Raw genomic sequence first — 18,541 nt, forward strand, 5'->3', positions numbered from 1 at the left:
TATATATATATATATATAATATTTATATACACATGGTTCATTTAAACATAATCTATTCGCAATCTCGTGCTGTGCACGTTTACCTTGACCTTGATTAACCAATTTGCTGTTGATTATTCTCCAGATTTGTCGGATTAAAGTCGAATACGAGAAGGTCGATCGTGGTAATCCCTCTAAGGATACTTCGAAGCGTTTGCTATTTGCAAGTATGAAATCTCGCCGCGAAGGACGACGATTAGTACATGGTGAAGTGTCGCGATTGTGTCGATCGACCTTAGAGAGGCGCAAGTCGCAGAAGAGTCACGGAAATTGCTGGATCGGCTGCGACACAATGGCGCAGAAAACGACGATGTACACATCGAAAAATCGTATATACACATATAGGTATAACATGTGTGTATGTGTAATGTGTGTGTTCTGTCGAACGAATAAGGTGTCCGCAAGTAAACGAGCGTGAATGAAGGTAGAATAAAACGCGCGCGCGAGGAAAGAACTCGTGATCGATTGCGGGATTGATCGATCCGCCGCATGTACGAACTAATAAGCGCAATTGCGCGTGTCACTATCACTAGAGCATTCGTATTATTTTCTGCGCGTAAATTTGTCCGCCGACGCGTCTCCCTTTCACATGGCATTCCTTATCTTTATTTTATGCAGCAAATTTTGATTGAACTTTTTATTTCAAGTGATGAGTGTTTCTTGTAAGGCTTTTTACATTAAAAATAATTTCAAAAAAATTTCATTACCTTTCAATTTTTAGAAATTCCGCTTTTGAATTTCGTATATAATTTGAATAAACATCAGCTATCAGAAATTTAAATATTTTTTACAATATCTGAAAATAAGTGTGATATGAAATATGATATAAAATAAATACGAAGCTCCTTTTCTTATTTATGTATAGAATTTTAAATGATGTATCAAAATAATAAAATTTATTGGTAGTATTTAATGTAAAAAAATTACACTAATTTACAAAGAGTTTCTATTTCTGAACACCTGAATGGTGATTCTTATATTATACTTAACTATGTAAAGTAGAAGAAAAAAGTCATAAATTTTTCGTAAAGTTTTTTCAAAAACTAAGTCCTTGATTTCTTAAAATCTGTCAGTAATGGAACTTTTTCAATCTTAAATTCTTTTTAGTAGCTAAAAATACATAAGAATTGTCATTCAGGTGTTGAAAAACAAAAATCTTGTAATGCAGTATTATGAATGGATTACTCACGAACAATTAGAAGTCAATTAGGCTTAAGGTAGCCTAGAATAAATGTTTTATTCAAATCGGATCTAATACTATACTTCTCTTTAAATTAATTAGATGTAACATCGAACTTTAAAGATAATGCCACTGATTAAAAGGCATGATTATTTTAGTAATTTAAATTATTTCTCTATATTTAAATTTTGAATATTCTTATCTCAAACATTTTGCGTGCTTCTTGCTCGTCTCATGTTACATAACTACTTAATAAAACAGATTTAGCTTGTCATTCACTGCGTCAGCGCACCGTCCATCGCGAGAATGAAATTAATTGATTGAATCGCCGAACCGTATCGGTTGCACGAGAAATTTAATACAATATTAACTAGTGTATCTGTGCAGCAAATGTGTCAAAGTATCAAGTATCATTCGCGATCGTCTTTTGCAATACGTATCTCTGTCCGAGCTTGATTCAACTTCTCAAGTATCCCACAAGAATGATCGACAAACTTGTTACTTAGTACAGTATTGGAGTTCAAAACTATCGACGCGCGAATAAACGTCCAAAAATTCTTGGATCTTCTACACTGACAGAAACATTGTTGATATTTGTGACTTGTATAATTACGTGATCAATAGTTATGGTATCATGTAATTACAGATCTATATATATATGTATACATATATTCCTGCTATGTTAGTAATAATAATTATATTTAAAGTTCTATCCAAAATTATATGTAGTTAACACAGAAAATGATAATATAAATACAGTTATTATTACAAACAAAAAGAATTGCAATTACTATAGTTTATAGTCATTTTTTGGGCAATCATATTTTGTATGGTTGGCCCCAAAAACGACTAAGTTATAGTTAAATTATAGTCATTGCAATCATATGTTTTATATGTTTAGCCCAAAAAATGACTATAGATTATAATTAAATTATAGTAATTGTAATTATTTCTAGTAATAACTATATTTATAATAATTTTTGCTACAAACTATTTTTTGATAGAACTCTAAATATAATTATTATTACTAATATTATAGCAGTAGTAACTATAATTATAGTACTATATAATTACAAAAAAGTCACAAGTACCTAAAACTTTTCTTTCAGTATACATAATGCGAATCCTCGTTATGGCAACGTTTATAAAAACATTTTTGGATTATCTGTCGCAGATTTAAAATTGTTTTAAATTACAATATTATTTTAGTATCTTTTTTAAATAGAAATTTGGCGATCGATGTTAATTCGACCTTTTTCCTTTTTTCGTGCCGAGACACATTGTCAGGATTCCCTCAAACGTGTCAAAACGGAAACGCCAGGGGTCACGTCGGCGGACAAATATTCGATTCTCATCATGGTGAGATGAGATTAGGTGCGATTGTCAGAGCTGCTGCTGCTATATACGTTTGCGACGAACGTGAGTTCGCGTAGAAAGTTTCGGGTGGAAAGGAGCGCTTTCTCCTACGGTCGGATATTTATCCCGGTCGTAGAATGCTGAGGGAATCTTCTCGCTGAGAGGCGAGCAAGACCAATATAATCTCGATGAAATTGACTGCAGTACTAGTACACGGATTGTGCGCGATATGGGCGTATTGTTACGAGCTACTATTGCGAGCCTGGTCCTTTCGCAATTTTGACACTTTGTTACAGTTTCCCTAGAGCCGCTTACATTGTCGTCCTAAAATTCTTCATTAAAGACTTCCATACTTTTAACTGTACAATCTTTTCTAATAGCCATTATCAATATTAAAATTAATCAAAATGTTATCGTGATATATGAAATATGGATAACAATGTTTTGTCACAATCATTCATGTAAAGATCAATAATACGCAGATTGAAATGTTTAAAAATGTAAAATAAATTCATGATTTAAAAACTGATCAATTAAAATTGATCAATAAAGAGTGAGCTTTTTTTCAAACTCTAATTGGAAAAATTCAGACTGAAATTAATTTGGAAACATTTCATGTCATTTCATAAAAATTTTTTCCTGACTTTGTTCCAGAAGTAATCGAGCTATTAACATTAAAACTGCTAATTGTTCCTTTGTTTAAAAAACTGCTTTCATTTCTTATTAAAAATTTGACAACTTGATCAAGAAACTTTTTATGTCAAGCGAAAATAATAATGTGTCGAGAATGCAGTTTTTTTTTGTATGACTTTGATTTTAGGAATGACACGAAAATGTGTCGCTAGCGGTTCTGGTTAACGAATTCTTGTTCTGATAGATTGACATATACTATGGATGCCGCAGTTCTCTAGAATTTCTAGCTGAGCGACATATCACCTGAAAGCACACGTACATATGCACACATACACACATTATGACGCAGGACAGTTTCGGCTGTACGTAAGCGTGCATATACGTGCTCACGAGGAACATCCAATGTGCGGACCGGCGATACTGTATCGATCAAATGTTACCTGCCGGTGTCGCAGATATATATGTATATATACCTACCAGAATGGTACATGGTTTGTATGGCTATGTATAAGTATGGAGTTCTCACACGTACGATAAAATACCGTCGTGGCAAGGCGGAAATTATTGTATCGTTCTGACGGCAAGGAGTAAAGTAAGACGAGAACGCCATCGAGAGAGACCGCGAAATTCTGTAATTACAGCAAACGCAATTTTGTCGAGGAACGTCTAAGATTTACAAGAAATGTAACTGTTTCAACGTTATCTCATCCGAGGGAATGCATTTGAATGAAAGATTTAACTTGTGTACGATTGAATATATACAGCGAAAAACATTTCATATTTGTATTAATCGGTTCTTGTTGAAATTTTTATGTTGAATTTTTAACATATATCTTTCTGCGAAATTGTAAAATTTCAGCGAATTTTCAGCAATTTTGTTAAAATATCAGTTTTAAATTTACGCGAAATTTCAGTAAAATTTGTCTACCAGGAATGTATGGATTGTTTATTAGCGTTGCCGAGGCGTCCATCATTTAAAAGCTGTTGCGTACAAGAAAATATAAGCAGTAAGGCATAAGCAATAAGCAAATTAACATTTTGGATTTACATTTTACGTTACTGGCTTATAGTCTCTACTGTGATTGGCTAATGTCCACTTATTACTCACGTTATACTGCTTAAATTTTTTTGTGTGTCGCAGTCTTTAGAAGGACAATTGTCGAAAGTGTGCGTATTAATAATAAATTGACATTAAAATAGTGTGATATGTAGTGTGTATTTATAAAAATATTAAAATACTATGAAATCGCGAAAATGAGGCGCTATTGTTTATGTAATATTATAATAAATAAAACATCAAAACAGCATATGTTCTTGGAGAATGACGGACGTTCAATTGAGGACACCTTGGCAACGCTAATCGGCAATTCATGTATATAATACGTATCAGTAATGGTTTATTCGCTTTTTCTTATTCTTTTATATTTTTACCCTGATTTAACTTTCGTTTAACACGAAAGTCTGTGCTTTAAAGGCTGCGTATGATTCTCAGTTTAAATACTTTTAATTATCGTGTGATACTTGTAATATGAGATCGCTTGATTGGTTCCTTTAGGACGTTCGAAAGATATATAGGCGAGTTGTAAAAGAAATTTATTCTATAAATTTGAATTTCTAATTTTTAAAGCCAGGAAATTTCCCACGAGAACTTTGGAAGTTTAATTTATACTTTTGTATCACTAATTTATGTCAACACAGTTTTTTATATTTACCACATGAAAGAGACGAAAAATTATCTTGATTTAAAGGAATAAATCTTTTTTTAATTTTCTATTATTTCAATTTTTTGTAAAGATAAATGCGAGTGAGAAATAATAAATGTAAGTTTACAAAATATATTTTTCTCAATTCCTATTAATCCACATACGTCTCAGATGTTTTATTTTAGAATTAATAAATACTCTGGCTCAATCTCTCGGCTTAATATTTGTACGGCAAGTAGCGATAGCTTGAATGGAAACGCAGAAAGTTGTATAACAATGACACTCTTAATGTTCGTAGTAAAAAGATCAATTTGAAGAGGACGAAATTGACTAGAGCGTCTGAGTGAACTCAATTTGCACAACGATGGCGTTACGCGCATCGCGATGCAGCCTTTTAAGAGCCTTCAAATTCAAAGAAGCACATAGGTCCGTGCTTTTTCCCCTCTCCTCTTCCTCTCCGTTTCTTTCATTCCTCTCGTATCTGTTCGCTTATATAACATTGACTGTACTCTAAAGTTCTGTTTAATATACGTACTACAATAATTACAGTATTGTTACTTGGCTTGGCGACTATGCCAACGCGTATATCCTCTTATTTCCACGGCGATGTACACAATAGGTGAAAAAAGTCTTTAGAGGAAAATAGGTTCTTTAGTAAATTGACAAGTAGATAGATTCATGTTTGTGTACGTGTGTATGCGTGTGCGTGTAGATTTGTGTGTATCTGTGTGTGTCGTGTAGAGTCGAGGAGAACGCGACCCTAGACTCACCCTACGATCCTCTTTCCTCGGTTTTCTTTTGCTCCTTACCGTGTTCCTACGTTACATGTATACGGGATGTTCTGTCTCATAAAATCGGTACAGGGATCTCTTAAATCGGGACCGTTTGCAAACACGTCTCGCATAAAGACTGACCCTGTGTGTGCGGCGAGTATATGGCGCGTCCAACGCATATTTTGTATTGTACATTTCTAACGTATCTTATGAAAAATAGAAAGATACATTTTTCGTACGCCTGATGGTATATTATAAAAAAAAAATAAATTGAAAGAATTATGAAATTTAAAGGAATTTTTGCAATCTTGTCAATGTGATTTGCGCTATATTATTAAGGAACTACTATAACAAAAGAAATATAATTAAAGTGTAGAAGAACTTAAGTTTAAATGATACTATTTTAAATTAAAAGGCTATATGAAAGAATACAATTCAGAAATATAATTTTTGAAGAAACGAATACAAAAAGATACCAACCATATACTTTATGTTAGGATTATACAATTCCTTCGATCGTTATGTGACTCCTGTCATTGATATCTCTCGAAATCCGCTTGGCGCGAGATATTGCACCGACATACATAGACAGAATGCGATGTACATATGCATGCTCAACGAGTTCCATGTCACATTCCCGCGCGTTTGCCCACCCCCGCAATTGCGTTGGGTCTTCAGCCGTCGGCCGTACCCTCATAGAGGATCGCCCCGTCTGGCGGCCATCTTCGCCGCTCTGGAGGCCAGAGCACCCAGAGAGCACACCAGACCCGTCAGCGTCTCCCAGAATGTGGTCCTGCGTCGCTTATGCGCCGCTTGGCCGACGTATCCCAGATAGTAGCTGGCATACCGATCGTTGTTGCTCTCGTAAGTGCCGCCGCCGCCACCGCCGCCTCCATTGCTAGACCTGGCGCCGACGCTGGATCTGGGCTGCTGCAGGATGCTGCGACGGTACTCTTGGCCGCTGCGATCAATGCTCCGTCTGGGCGAGGAGACGCCGCTGCCACCGCTGCCGGTACTGTGCCGATGATGCTGCCGCTGTTCCTCATAGAGTTGCTGCTGCAGCTGCACGTTGCTTAACCGTCGATCCATCATCCTAACCAGGTTCTGATGCACCCGTTGATCCTCTTCCGGTACCGCCGCCGGCAACTGGCGTCGGTAATTCGGTGGTGTTGGTGACTTTGATAACTCGCGTTCCACTTGTCAAGCGTATTCAGTATCACTGGACGCTGATCGCTCGAGATGACCCTGATGACCTACCACCGAGTGATGCTGCTGATTTGGATGTTGCTGCTGTTGCTGCTGCTGCGCTTGTGCGTACGCCAGGCTCTTCTGATAGCTGAACAGCTGCCGCTCGAGACTGTAATTCTCCGCTTGCAGCGATACGATCTCACGTCGCATCTGTTGATTGTGTACGCGACACACGTCGTCGTACTTGTGGTAGGTCGCCTGAAAGAGCAGGTGGCTCTCGTTCCATTCCAATCGGATTCTTAGTTGACCCTTGTCCGTGAGGTATGGACAATGATTCTCCTTTACTTCGTTCATGTCCACGTTCGTCTCCATGATGATGCCCTCGTCAACGGACTCCTGAACGTAGTAGCGGCTGAATGGTTCGCCGGGTATCCCAATCGCCGTGATGTTTGGTCCCTCGCCTCTCAACAGATATGCCGACCAACTGACATACCTGTTCGCACAAAAATTTTCTCAAAATTTTAGTTTCATAGACATTATCTTTTCGATGTTTTTCAAACTTGACTCGCTGTTGATTCTAGAAAAGAATCTATCTTTATTAAGAAAAAGAAAGACAATAGGAACGAACATTCATACACGTCAATACAATGATCCACAATTTCAGACAGTACTAACTGATTATAATAATTGATTACTGGTTTACAGACCAGAATTCTTCATATCTATTCTATATAAAAAAAATATTAAACTAATACAAGAAAATCTGCCATACGTTAAAAAATATATGCGTTATTCTATATCTAAATCTGATTTTGATGAATCTGATTTCGACTTTCAACGATAAAAGTAGAATACGTACCTTAAATGATTCCTCGGCACATTATGGATGTCTTTGTACACCAAATGCAGCCTGACTGTATCGGAGTTGAGATCGGCGCGGATGGCCCAGGCCTGCTTGTCGCGATCATAGCAGGGCGCAGCCGGCAGAACCGACGGGCCCAGCGCCTGTACCGCGACCTCGCAAATGGTCCTCGCCTCGAGCATCTCAAGCGACACACGGAGCGTGCCTTTGTGCGCGATATCGGACCATCTAACCCTCGTATGCCATCCGAAGCCACAACCCTCAGCGTCGGATATATCCTCGATTTGTCCGGAGTCGATTCGCCGCTCACCCTCGCCCAGAGCCAGGTTGTATCTCACCCTGCACCGATGATCGAAACCCGACAGTCTCATCAGGTAGACGCTCACGCGACTGTCCTGACCGCGGCAACCGTCTGCGTCCTTGCCGTGTGGATAGATGACCAAATTCCAGTCGAAACCGCCGAACGCGAAGTAGTCGGTCTCCAGCTTGCTCGGCTTCGTCTGGCCGGCCGAGAACACCGACGTTGGCATCCTGACCTCCGTCATATAGACCGTCCGCACGTTCGCCATGGACAACTCCAGCTGAAACTCGCCGTTTGTATCGGCGAAATTACGGCTGTAGAGGTCCGCTACGGCGATGTAACTGCGGTTGCCCTGGGCCGGCGCCTCGTACGTAAACTTGACTCGTTTGCCGGAAAAGCTCTCGTTCATAGAGAAGTGCTCCCGATTCAGCAGCGTAAACGTGAAGTCCACGTATACGCGGAGGTTTCTTGACGCGCCACGCCATACCAAGTATACGCCCAGAACCTTAGTAAATATCGGGGATGTGGACTCGTTATTTAATTTTAATCACATTGTATATCTTTCGAGATAAATTAAACAATAGTTGAAAGACAGGGAGAGTTAATCTAAACGGATAGATTTTCTACGTATAATACTGAAAAAAGGTCTGGTAATAACAATCAAATCTAAATAATATAATTACTAAAGCTTTAGTAAAATAATTTCGCACACATAATTAAATTTTGGTTATAACCAAAATCGACTAAACACTAATTTTATTTTTCTAAATATTATCTTACTTTTCTTATTGTTACCAAATTGTTAATTACTATTATTATTATGCTTTACTATTATTATTATTATTATTATATTTTAAAGGAAAGGAGGCTATATAAGATAAATGGGAAATGTGGAATATGATGATATTTTGTATAGTTTGTGCTGGAATTTAACCGTCAAAATTATTTCTTCACACAGTCTGGTTATAAGATGGCCATTGTTCATTAATGCTTACTGTGTTTTGAAATGCATCGCAAAAACCGCATTTCAATTTTGCAGGTAACAGACAGTTTTACGGGTGCATATATAATTATGAGAAGTACGTAATTGGTATTAATTTTGTAACTTTAGTCTAGCTTGACTGTGGCTTCCAAATGATATAATTGAAATAAATTTGATAACAAAATGTGTGCATCCGACGTGTAAAGTTATTATATGTATATTAGTTAGTGGTATTTCATATCCAGCTCTGTCCTCTTCCAAAATCGCATTTTTTCTTCAATTATTTGTAAATTGTGTTCGTTCTATATCCAAAAAGCTTTTACCTATTATAGCATAATTAATACTACTTTACGACTAATAAACACGTATCAAAAGTAACTATATAACATAAATATCTATTGAGTTATTTCAGTAAAACAAAATCGATAATCCCCTTCATTCCTTTACTGTTATTATTATGTTTGGTAACATGTACTAAATATTGTACCAAAATGCTAACCAAAGTACATTTGGTATTACCAGATTTTTTTTCAGTGAAGAGAAAGAATTTTTATGATTATTTCTGCTGAGAATTAATTAGAAATTTATAGACTGTAGGAAAGATTTCATAACTAGCAATTTTAGTTAATAAATTAAATAGTCGGATATATCACCAAAATTTCAAATTACCTTTTCCCCGCGCGAAAAAGCGACGGCCCATCTTTGAAAACCGCATACTAGTTCCTTGCTGGTGACGTCCCTCTCAGGATCGCGCACGACGGTCCTAGTGACGACGAAGGAGAAGACCCGCGTGCCACTGCGATCGTGCAGCTGCGCGAACCTATACAACAAAGCCATCACCGCATCTCGAGGGCACCGTTAACCCGATGGTCCGCGATGGTTTACGAGGAGGATTCGTCTTGGTCGGTTTATAGTAATCTGTAAAATATATACATAATATTCTATCAATTTCCTAACGATAATAATTTCTTTAACAGCTAACAACAATACCAACAAGAACACAAATACAAAGAAATCTTCCCTAAAAGACGAACTGTCGTTTCGATACTTTTAAACATTTTTTCCAACATATTTTAGACTCATGTTATTTAGCATATTTCATTACAATAAAAATGTTAATTAACTTCTGCTTTGATGAAGACTTTAATAATGAACGGTCCAAAATCTCAGAATATTCTGTTGAATATTTTATTGAATATTCTCTTTGAGATGTAAAGCGTGGCAGCCAAAAAGTTCTCGTCTGAATTTCCTTGGAGTATTTCAGGGATCAGTTCAAGGGAGTATTTTCACAATCCGCTTTCATTTCTAAATATCACAATATACATAAGAGAATCCTTTGTGGCATTAATTGTCGCGTATAATGGACCGCGACAATGAAAGTAGGCTCTAATGCGGAGTCTTTCTGTGAAAAAACTCGAGGAAAAATGACCTAGTTTCGCGAATAGCAAAATACCTCAAACGTTGCTTTTCCATTGTGCGTATATATGCATTTCGGATCTCGCTCTAAATTGTAAAAATAATGCTTTATAAAAAAACAATCGCAATTTCGTATATTTCAATATATTGTACCAATATGCTAAACATATTTTGACATACATTGTTAAAATCGTTGGTGTTTCAATCCATTGAAATTCATTTATAACTAATGCTATGCTATTCTCTCTCTATTGATCTACTAATTTACAACCACGAATATGCTGGGATAAACCAAATTTAGCACTTTGCGGGTTGTGTCAAATTACATTATTGCAAAGCTACATTTTGGAATCTGCGACAGTCGCAATGTATCGTCGTTCATATTCACCTATTTTCACGTGATACGCTCCATCCACGATGATCCATCCATCAATCTGTCATTTCGGTGTCACGTAATGCGAGAGATAACACAAGTTTAATAAATCATAAATGTGATTAATAAAATTTAATAACGCGAAAGAAGCAATCATGTGAAAATAAAACACAAGTCTCGCGGTTTTTTCGCGTACATAAAAAAATTTATCGTCTAGAAGGAAAAACGTAGGATTCTGATAATTTTTCATTATTTATTGCTATCTTTATGGAAATATTAATTTTTGCTATCGTGTTGTGTATCTAGTAAGTGTATTACTTTCTCTCTGCTTAGAAACGTTCAATAGATCATCATGTCGGTGGCGTTGAAGGGGGAAGAAGCTCCCGAAGTCTACAGGGAAGCTATACTTTATCGTGAATGGGGCTACCGACTGACTGCTCTGGGAAGATATCTCTTGGCCATAGATTATTTCGAAAAGGCGTCCAAATCAGCCAAGGTCGAGGACCTAAGAACGTTAATTGGTCTCTACAAAGCTCTCATCAAGTGCGCGAAATATTTCGCTGCAGAAAAACTGTCGGAGAAATGTATGAAAATAGGTACGACCGCAAGAAACTACAGGATCTAAAATTAAAAACGTAATTTGATATTAAGAATACTTTTTTAGCATCTTCATGATATGCAAATAAATATTATTGCAACTATCCCAGTTATTAACTGTTCCGCCTACTCTATTTTTATGCGTTTACAATAATAACACGTTCACACCTTTTGTTTATTTATGGCTGTTTTCTTAAAACTCACCTCGTTTCATATTTTCAGCCTATAGCGTAAAAAAGTATGTAAAGTTACATAAATAATACGTATAAAAATTACTTTAATAAAAATACATTTTTATATAATAAAAATTTACTTTTGCAAATTGTTTAATTACTATAAAGAAGAATAATTTTATTTGTAAATTGTAACTTTACTTACAAGTGTGTAAATATACATCTAATAGTAAGTTCCAAAATTACACGCTATAATTATTGTAGTTTTTTGAGAATGTGTATTACAAATAACGTTTATCCTGTAAAAAATCGTGCTGTATAAACGTTGGTCTCTTAAGGGGCGTCGATCAATGATGTTCGATAATCATCTGTCGCTCGATAATTTCATAAAAAAAGAAAAAAAATAGCAGAAGAAAAAGTACGCTTGATCTCTACATTCGTGCATCATCGTTTTACTCTCCGCAGATCCTGGCCATTATAAAGTGCGGCAGATGCGAATGGAGGCGCTTTTCCAGATCGGTGAGTTCAGTCACAGTCTGGTTCACGCCTACGAGGGTATGCGGCGGCACGGGATGACCTTTGAACACGGCGTCTATCAGGCAAACGAGACCATCGAAGATTGCATCGGCCGGAACACGTCGCCCGTCGCGCTGCTGCTGCTCTACCCGTGGATACGACGTCTGTGGAAGCACCGTGAGCTCCTAATCGGCAAGCTCGAGGAAGAGGAAGACGAGCTCGCAGGTGCGTATCACGATTCGAGCGAAGTGAGCAAATGATCGTGCTTGCTCGCGATATCAGTTCTCTCAACGAGTACTTGAGAGTGATGGCGGGAGAACAGTCGACTCGGAATAGTGCTCACTGACTTTTACGAGGTGAAATTCAATTTTCATGATGGTAGAGCAAGAAAATATCTGGGTTCTTATCGGACCTCGCTTTACCGAAGCGAAGTCAAGTAACTGTGATATAAGTATATGGTTGATATTTCTCTGTGATATGACCGAGAAAAATCGTCACGTTTCTCTCAACATCTATCAGAAAATATTACTACTATACGTACGTTATTTGAAATAAAAAAAATTTTTTTTAATAAAATAATAATCCTCCGTCGGATAATTTGGATTAAGGTACAGTCAATCTTTGATTGTGAATTCTGGTAAATAAATTTGTGTCTGTAAACAATAAGTAAAATGTGGGATGGGCCACAGAAATTTGTAAAATATACTAACTCTAATATACTCAAATAGTATTCCATTTTCTGTTATGTAAAAAATTAATAATTAAGTTATATTTCATATTACTTAATTTTTTAAATTGTTCGGGTTTCATCGCCCTTCCGACAATTCAACTTCTATAGTAGTAAAAACTCGTTAAAGTTTTCACAAGTATACAAGAATTTTTTCAAATTTTTACAGTTTGGAACAATATAAAAATCCGAACTGAAGCTCAAAGATCAGATTGCTAACGGAAGATGCAAAATTCCATGGTCGACAGAGGGAAAATAATAATAAAAATTAATGCTTGTATAACCACTTTGAAATTGCCTCAATAATAATCTGACGTGCACAAAAATCGGCTTTATGATTGCAGATATCGCGGAGGGTGAGGTGAGATTCAAGGTGAACGATCCTGAAGTGCAACGGCAGGCGCGAATGAAACGACTGCATCGCATTATAGCGAGAATGGATATGGGTTACTTGACAATCGATAAGAATTTCCTTGAGGAGATTGTGAACCGGCCGGAGACCGTGGCTTCGCCGAGCAAAAGGTCGATTACCGAACTGCTTACCCTCGCGAATACGTGCTACCGTAACGCGATGTACTTGCAGGATCTTCTGCGTATGAGACGGCCGTTCTACGTTACCCTCTTTCAACGACGTCTTCGTAAGATTTCGAAAGGACGCAGAATGATGCTAGAACAGGAGCGAAAATTGCGAAAGAACATCATTATCATAAAGGCGGATTTTCTTTTGCGTCTCTTACAAACCGCGAGAATCAACAAGGACTACTCAACCTTCTTCAAGTCAGTAACGCACGGAAAGAACGGTTTTGCTAAAGTATCTAAAAATTTAGATAGATACAAATTTGAAAATAATTTTGTTAGATCATTAAAGTAATTACGCCCAAATTGATTGTTAGACGGATTGTATGATTCCTTTAATTATTCTGCATACAAAAGTATTAAAGTAGAATTATGAAAAAATTAACGGTTTAGTTACACATGAAATATTTTATACTCTATTCTGGCAATTCACTTTTTTATTGCTGTACTTTAATCAATTAGTGTAAAAGAAACGTAAATAATTGCTTCTCAGAAGAGATATGTAATATTGCAAATTGCACACTTTTTTGAAAAGAAACTATGTTTTCTTTACTAACTCACTAATTCATTCAATTCATTCTGTGTACAAAATAATACTTATTAACATACAGTTACCAAAAAAATAATAGTTTACGAAATAATTTATATTTCATGTCCAAAATGTGCCAATATGTCCAATGTTTCAAAGAGTATATCTCTGAACAGCACCGACTTTAAAAGGATCGTGTTTATAGAACATTTTATCTTTTATTTTAACCAAGTTTTGTTAGTTAAATTTTATATATGTAAGGCTCAGAATCCATATAAAAGTGAACAAAGTTCTTTATAAAATTTCTAAACTTATTTGAACTCATGAAATTCTGACCTGACGCCATGATCTTTTACCAGGCTCGTTTATCACATCAAGGATACCTTTGACGCGTACACAGACAGGATGTTTCCGCTGAAGCAAAGGTGCCTAGATGCGCTGTACAAAACGATGGCACGAGTATACATCGACACGCGTAATTTGACGTGTCTGGACAACGAGGAAATGAAGACGAGGTACTTGAAGCATCACTTGGGAATACGAGTTGCAACGTTGCCCCGGGACATTGATCTCGCGTGGATGCCGACTGTGAATTCAAAGAAGACGTTGAAGATGTTCCGGAAGTATAAATTATTCATAAATAGAATTTAGGACAGAATATATAATGTCTCATAAATATCCGTCTTTTTTAGCTTTTTATTTTCATATTTTATTTGTATCATTTTTGTTATTCGTATTTTTTAATATTGCTATATATTTTCTTTTATCTTTATCCTTTTGTTTACTTACTTCTATGTTCTTAAAGAGCTTGCCTTAGAATATTAATAAACACTTTTATCTACTCTGTTATCTATCTCTTTTATGCTAGTAGACATTTACATTTTATTTCTGTGCTATTAGAATTTTAAATCACAAGCAATACTGATGGAAGATTTCGTCAAACACCGGTTTCTCATTTATGTATTTCTGTAAATTTCATTTTCTATTAATCCTTTTGAGGATCGGAGTTTTCCAATAAAGTAACTTATGGATGATCCCACTTTCTAAAGATTTTCGGGATCGCTGGATTAGATTCTGATCTCAGAATCATAAAATTCAAATTAAAAAAAAATTATTTGATTATATCGCGAAACTAGGAACTTTTAGAAAGTTCTTGGTATCTAAAAATATTGAATTTTAAAAGGATAGGAATCTTCATAAAGAAATATTTAGTGTCACAGGGTTTATAATCAGAGTTTGAAAGTCAGTTTGGAAATTAGTGTTAATTTTTTACGTAGCAATGGTGAGCTTCAAATAAGGTAAACTAAAAAATCGTTGTTACAATTAAAAATTCTCAAAAACCGAGTTTTTTTTAGGATAATCAAATTATTTCTTTTATAATATCCATCATATTAAATTCATTTTAAATTTTATTTTTTACCTCAGATTAGAATAAAGCATTATTAAATTACTCTATAAGCCAAATTTCATAAAAATTGTACGAACAGTTTATAAAATAAAAAAGGAATTATTCCAAATGGAGTTGCCAGTCTATAAAGAATTAAATAATAGTTTAATGTCATTACATTCTTATTTTTAACTTTGTCTATCACATCTTAATTGTTTGCAAACTGTATTTATCACTTTAAGAACATATAATTTACTGACAATTCTGGAGAATCACATATGCATTTCATTTGTAATGGACTTATTCTTGAAGCCATAAATATTAATATTTTATTTTATTTTAATTCTTTATTTATATTTGACGAGTTCGCTCTTTAACAGCTGCCTCTATCTCTGTTTAGCATAAAGTTACATAATCTATACAATTATAGATAGATTATATAATTTAAGAATATTACGTAATAATTTATGCGTGATAATTTTCAGTTATAATTATGTTCGCGGTTAATCCGTTATAAAATAATTTCCATTTAACTGATCGATATTTCGAAAATAACCCCAATATTTGCGGTTCGGACAGGAGATTAGCTATGGCATCCGTGCCGCTCGAACTCGCCTGGTTACATCATGAATTTTGCAAGTTTCTCATCGACATACACCGTTTCGACCTGGCTAGATTCTACGCTAAGAAGGGACAGGACATGGCGCGGGAGGCAAATTGTGACCAATGGGTCCTGAACATCGATCATCTGATGCTGCGGATTGAGATTTATCAGAATAATCGGAACGAGGCGAGAGATATCGCGCTTTTAACGCTTGCACACGCCAGAAAACTTAATATCGACTGTCTGGTAAAAATAAAATCTATAAATTCGCAAACCAATTCGTAACGACATCGCCATATTGCGGTCGAATTTATTTTACGATCGATATGCGCACATTATTTAAAATTAGCTTGCGGCGTGCGCGAGAATGTGTTTAAAAAGTATCGGAAAACGACGACTAAAACCAACTTGCTCACCGCCGCCAGCAATTTGCAGCACTAATTTTCCTCTCTTCAGAGCAATCCGCGCCATCGCATCTTTTGAATTTTTTAATAGATGAAGTCTAGCGGCGCGCTACGATGAAATATATATTCATTGGGGTATTATCGCGAGTCATGTTATATTCACTAAATCAACGAATTAATTTTCTTCGGAATTTTGTGTTTTCGTTAGGTTTGTTTAGAATGTATCAGCCTCACAGTTCCTGCAAATATTTTGAAATTGAAAATGTTGTTAATGTCTATATTTTCCATATAAAAATAAATACTAAAACAATATACAAATGAAACAGTTGTGTGAATAATACTATTTAATACTATTTAACATTAATAAATATACTATTTAACAATACATTTTTACATTTTATTTACTGCATTTATTATTATTTCTTATTGTTATAATACTTGAATAACAAAAATTTCTATTTTTTTGTGTAAGTTTTTATATTTAACTTTATTCATTTACAGAACAACTGATCAGTGAATCGCAATAAAATTTTGCATAAGTAATCTTGATTATTTAAAATATTTATGCAAAAAAAATTCAATTTTTATCATCATTAAGTTGAGTATTATAAAAAATAATAATTTTAATAAGTGAATTATAAAAATATATTGTTAAATAAATAAATACATGATGTTACTCACACAACTGTTTCATACGTATATAATTTTAGTATTGATTTTTATATAAATATAAATATTAATATATATTTTCAATTTCAAATTTTTTGCAGGGACTGTATAGCTGACATCTTTTACGATCGACGAAAAGTTTATTTTCTTTTTCGTTTAAGCATTACATATTCCCCTTGTTTACACAATCACTGTAGTCTTTTTCACATTATAACAAGAAAACTGTCGTTTCGGAAAATCTTTTCTTAAAGACGAATGTAACGATCCTCTTTTGCGAGAAGCAGTTTTCGCCATTACGCGACACAATCGAGTCGCTGACGTAGGGAATAAGCAAAGCATTCTCCATTCACAGGGTGTTTAATTCAAGGATCGGTCTTATAAATGTATCCGCAGATAGATTTCTATGAAAGGGCCGTAAGGATCGTGGACGAGATGGACGTGGAGCGTAGCGGTGACTTTGACGACGTCGCTGCTAGGCAGCAGCTTATCCTCGAGCTGATGCCAAAAGAGATGAAGGGGGAGGTGGGTTTTCTGTGGCGGCGAATGGATGTCGTGCCCGCCGAGAGACGACTCTCCGTCATGCCGGGTTGCAAGCCAATCGATCGAAAGTTCAAAATGCCATCCACGCGAAGGACCATATTACCCAGCCCACCGAAGGACCCGGAGAGGGATGCCAGGATCGCTTTGTTAAAGCAGTACGCCCCACCGCGCAGGCGACCGGGTTTCGTGAATTTTCAGGAGTTCGAATAATCAATCGTCAATCGTCAATCGACAATGCAAACAATAGTGTTTTTGCATTGTTTGCGCGGCACTTAGTGTAAATTAGCGACGCTAAACGCAAATGTAATGATGTGGATTCGCGAACAGGGATCGCTCAATCGTTATGTCATAAACGCGTATTTGTTGAGTATAAATTTACTGAAGACCATTAAAAAATCTGTACCTCGTCGATTTATTCACAGTTTTTATTCTACGTTAATGAAGGTAATTTACTTACGTTTTGTAATAAAAATATGTGTATTTAAAATACGTACGCTTTTTAATACTCGTTAGGATAACTTCATACCGTTTTTCATCACTTGTGGGAACCGTAATTATATTATGTCGACATAATGTGGCATTAACCCTTTGGAACTGACGTGGGTTTATTAGATCCACTCAATTACGTCCCACCGAAGCTGACGGTAGGTCTATTGGAGCCATTTAATTACAAATCTCTTTATAAAAAATGTCAAACAATTTAATTTTCTTTACATTACATCTGCAAATAGGATCTTGCTAAAATATACTTATATCATTTTTTATGTCATTTTGGTTCCTTAAAATTTCACATAAAATTATACAGAAAAGACGGTTTTGTTGAAGAATCTAAAAATTTAAGATGCAGATCTGAAAATAATTTCATTGGATCATCAAAATAATTATATAGGGGATGCTTAAAAAACTTTTTAAAGTATTATTCATTATTTTTGAGATTTTTACGAAATTATTTTGATGATTTGAGAAAATTATTTACAGATTGTAATGCCTTTCTTATAATTAACATAAATTAA

General features: G+C 35.5%; 2 protein-coding genes across 3 annotated transcripts; one reads left to right on the top strand and one right to left on the bottom strand.

Annotated features, from left to right (window-relative positions):
• Positions 1-6,868: 6,868 nt before the first annotated feature.
• Positions 6,869-9,887, bottom strand: LOC108761439 (uncharacterized). The gene is made up of 3 exons (XM_018507988.1): positions 9,687-9,887; positions 7,732-8,540; positions 6,869-7,365 (listed from the first exon to the last, which is right to left on the bottom strand). Exons 1-3 carry the CDS (start codon positions 9,852-9,854, stop codon positions 6,885-6,887), a joined length of 1,458 nt encoding a protein of 485 aa, XP_018363490.1. The 5' UTR covers positions 9,855-9,887; the 3' UTR covers positions 6,869-6,884.
• Positions 9,888-10,844: 957 nt separating this feature from the next.
• Positions 10,845-17,932, top strand: LOC108761438 (uncharacterized). Of its 2 annotated transcripts, XM_018507986.1 has the most exons (7): positions 10,845-11,033; positions 11,140-11,402; positions 12,042-12,317; positions 13,164-13,596; positions 14,284-14,547; positions 15,891-16,161; positions 17,382-17,932. In XM_018507986.1, exons 2-7 carry the CDS (start codon positions 11,159-11,161, stop codon positions 17,736-17,738), a joined length of 1,845 nt encoding a protein of 614 aa, XP_018363488.1. In that variant the 5' UTR covers positions 10,845-11,033; positions 11,140-11,158; the 3' UTR covers positions 17,739-17,932. The 2 variants fall into 2 exon arrangements, with proteins under 2 accessions (XP_018363488.1, XP_018363489.1); XM_018507987.1 differs by lacking the exon at positions 10,845-11,033 and having other exon boundaries at positions 11,376-11,441.
• Positions 17,933-18,541: the final 609 nt, after the last annotated feature.

The sequence above is a fragment of the Trachymyrmex cornetzi genome, unplaced genomic scaffold, assembly GCF_001594075.2.
Source record: "Trachymyrmex cornetzi isolate Tcor2-1 unplaced genomic scaffold, Tcor1.1 scaffold248, whole genome shotgun sequence".
Lineage (NCBI taxonomy): Eukaryota > Metazoa > Arthropoda > Insecta > Hymenoptera > Formicidae > Trachymyrmex > Trachymyrmex cornetzi.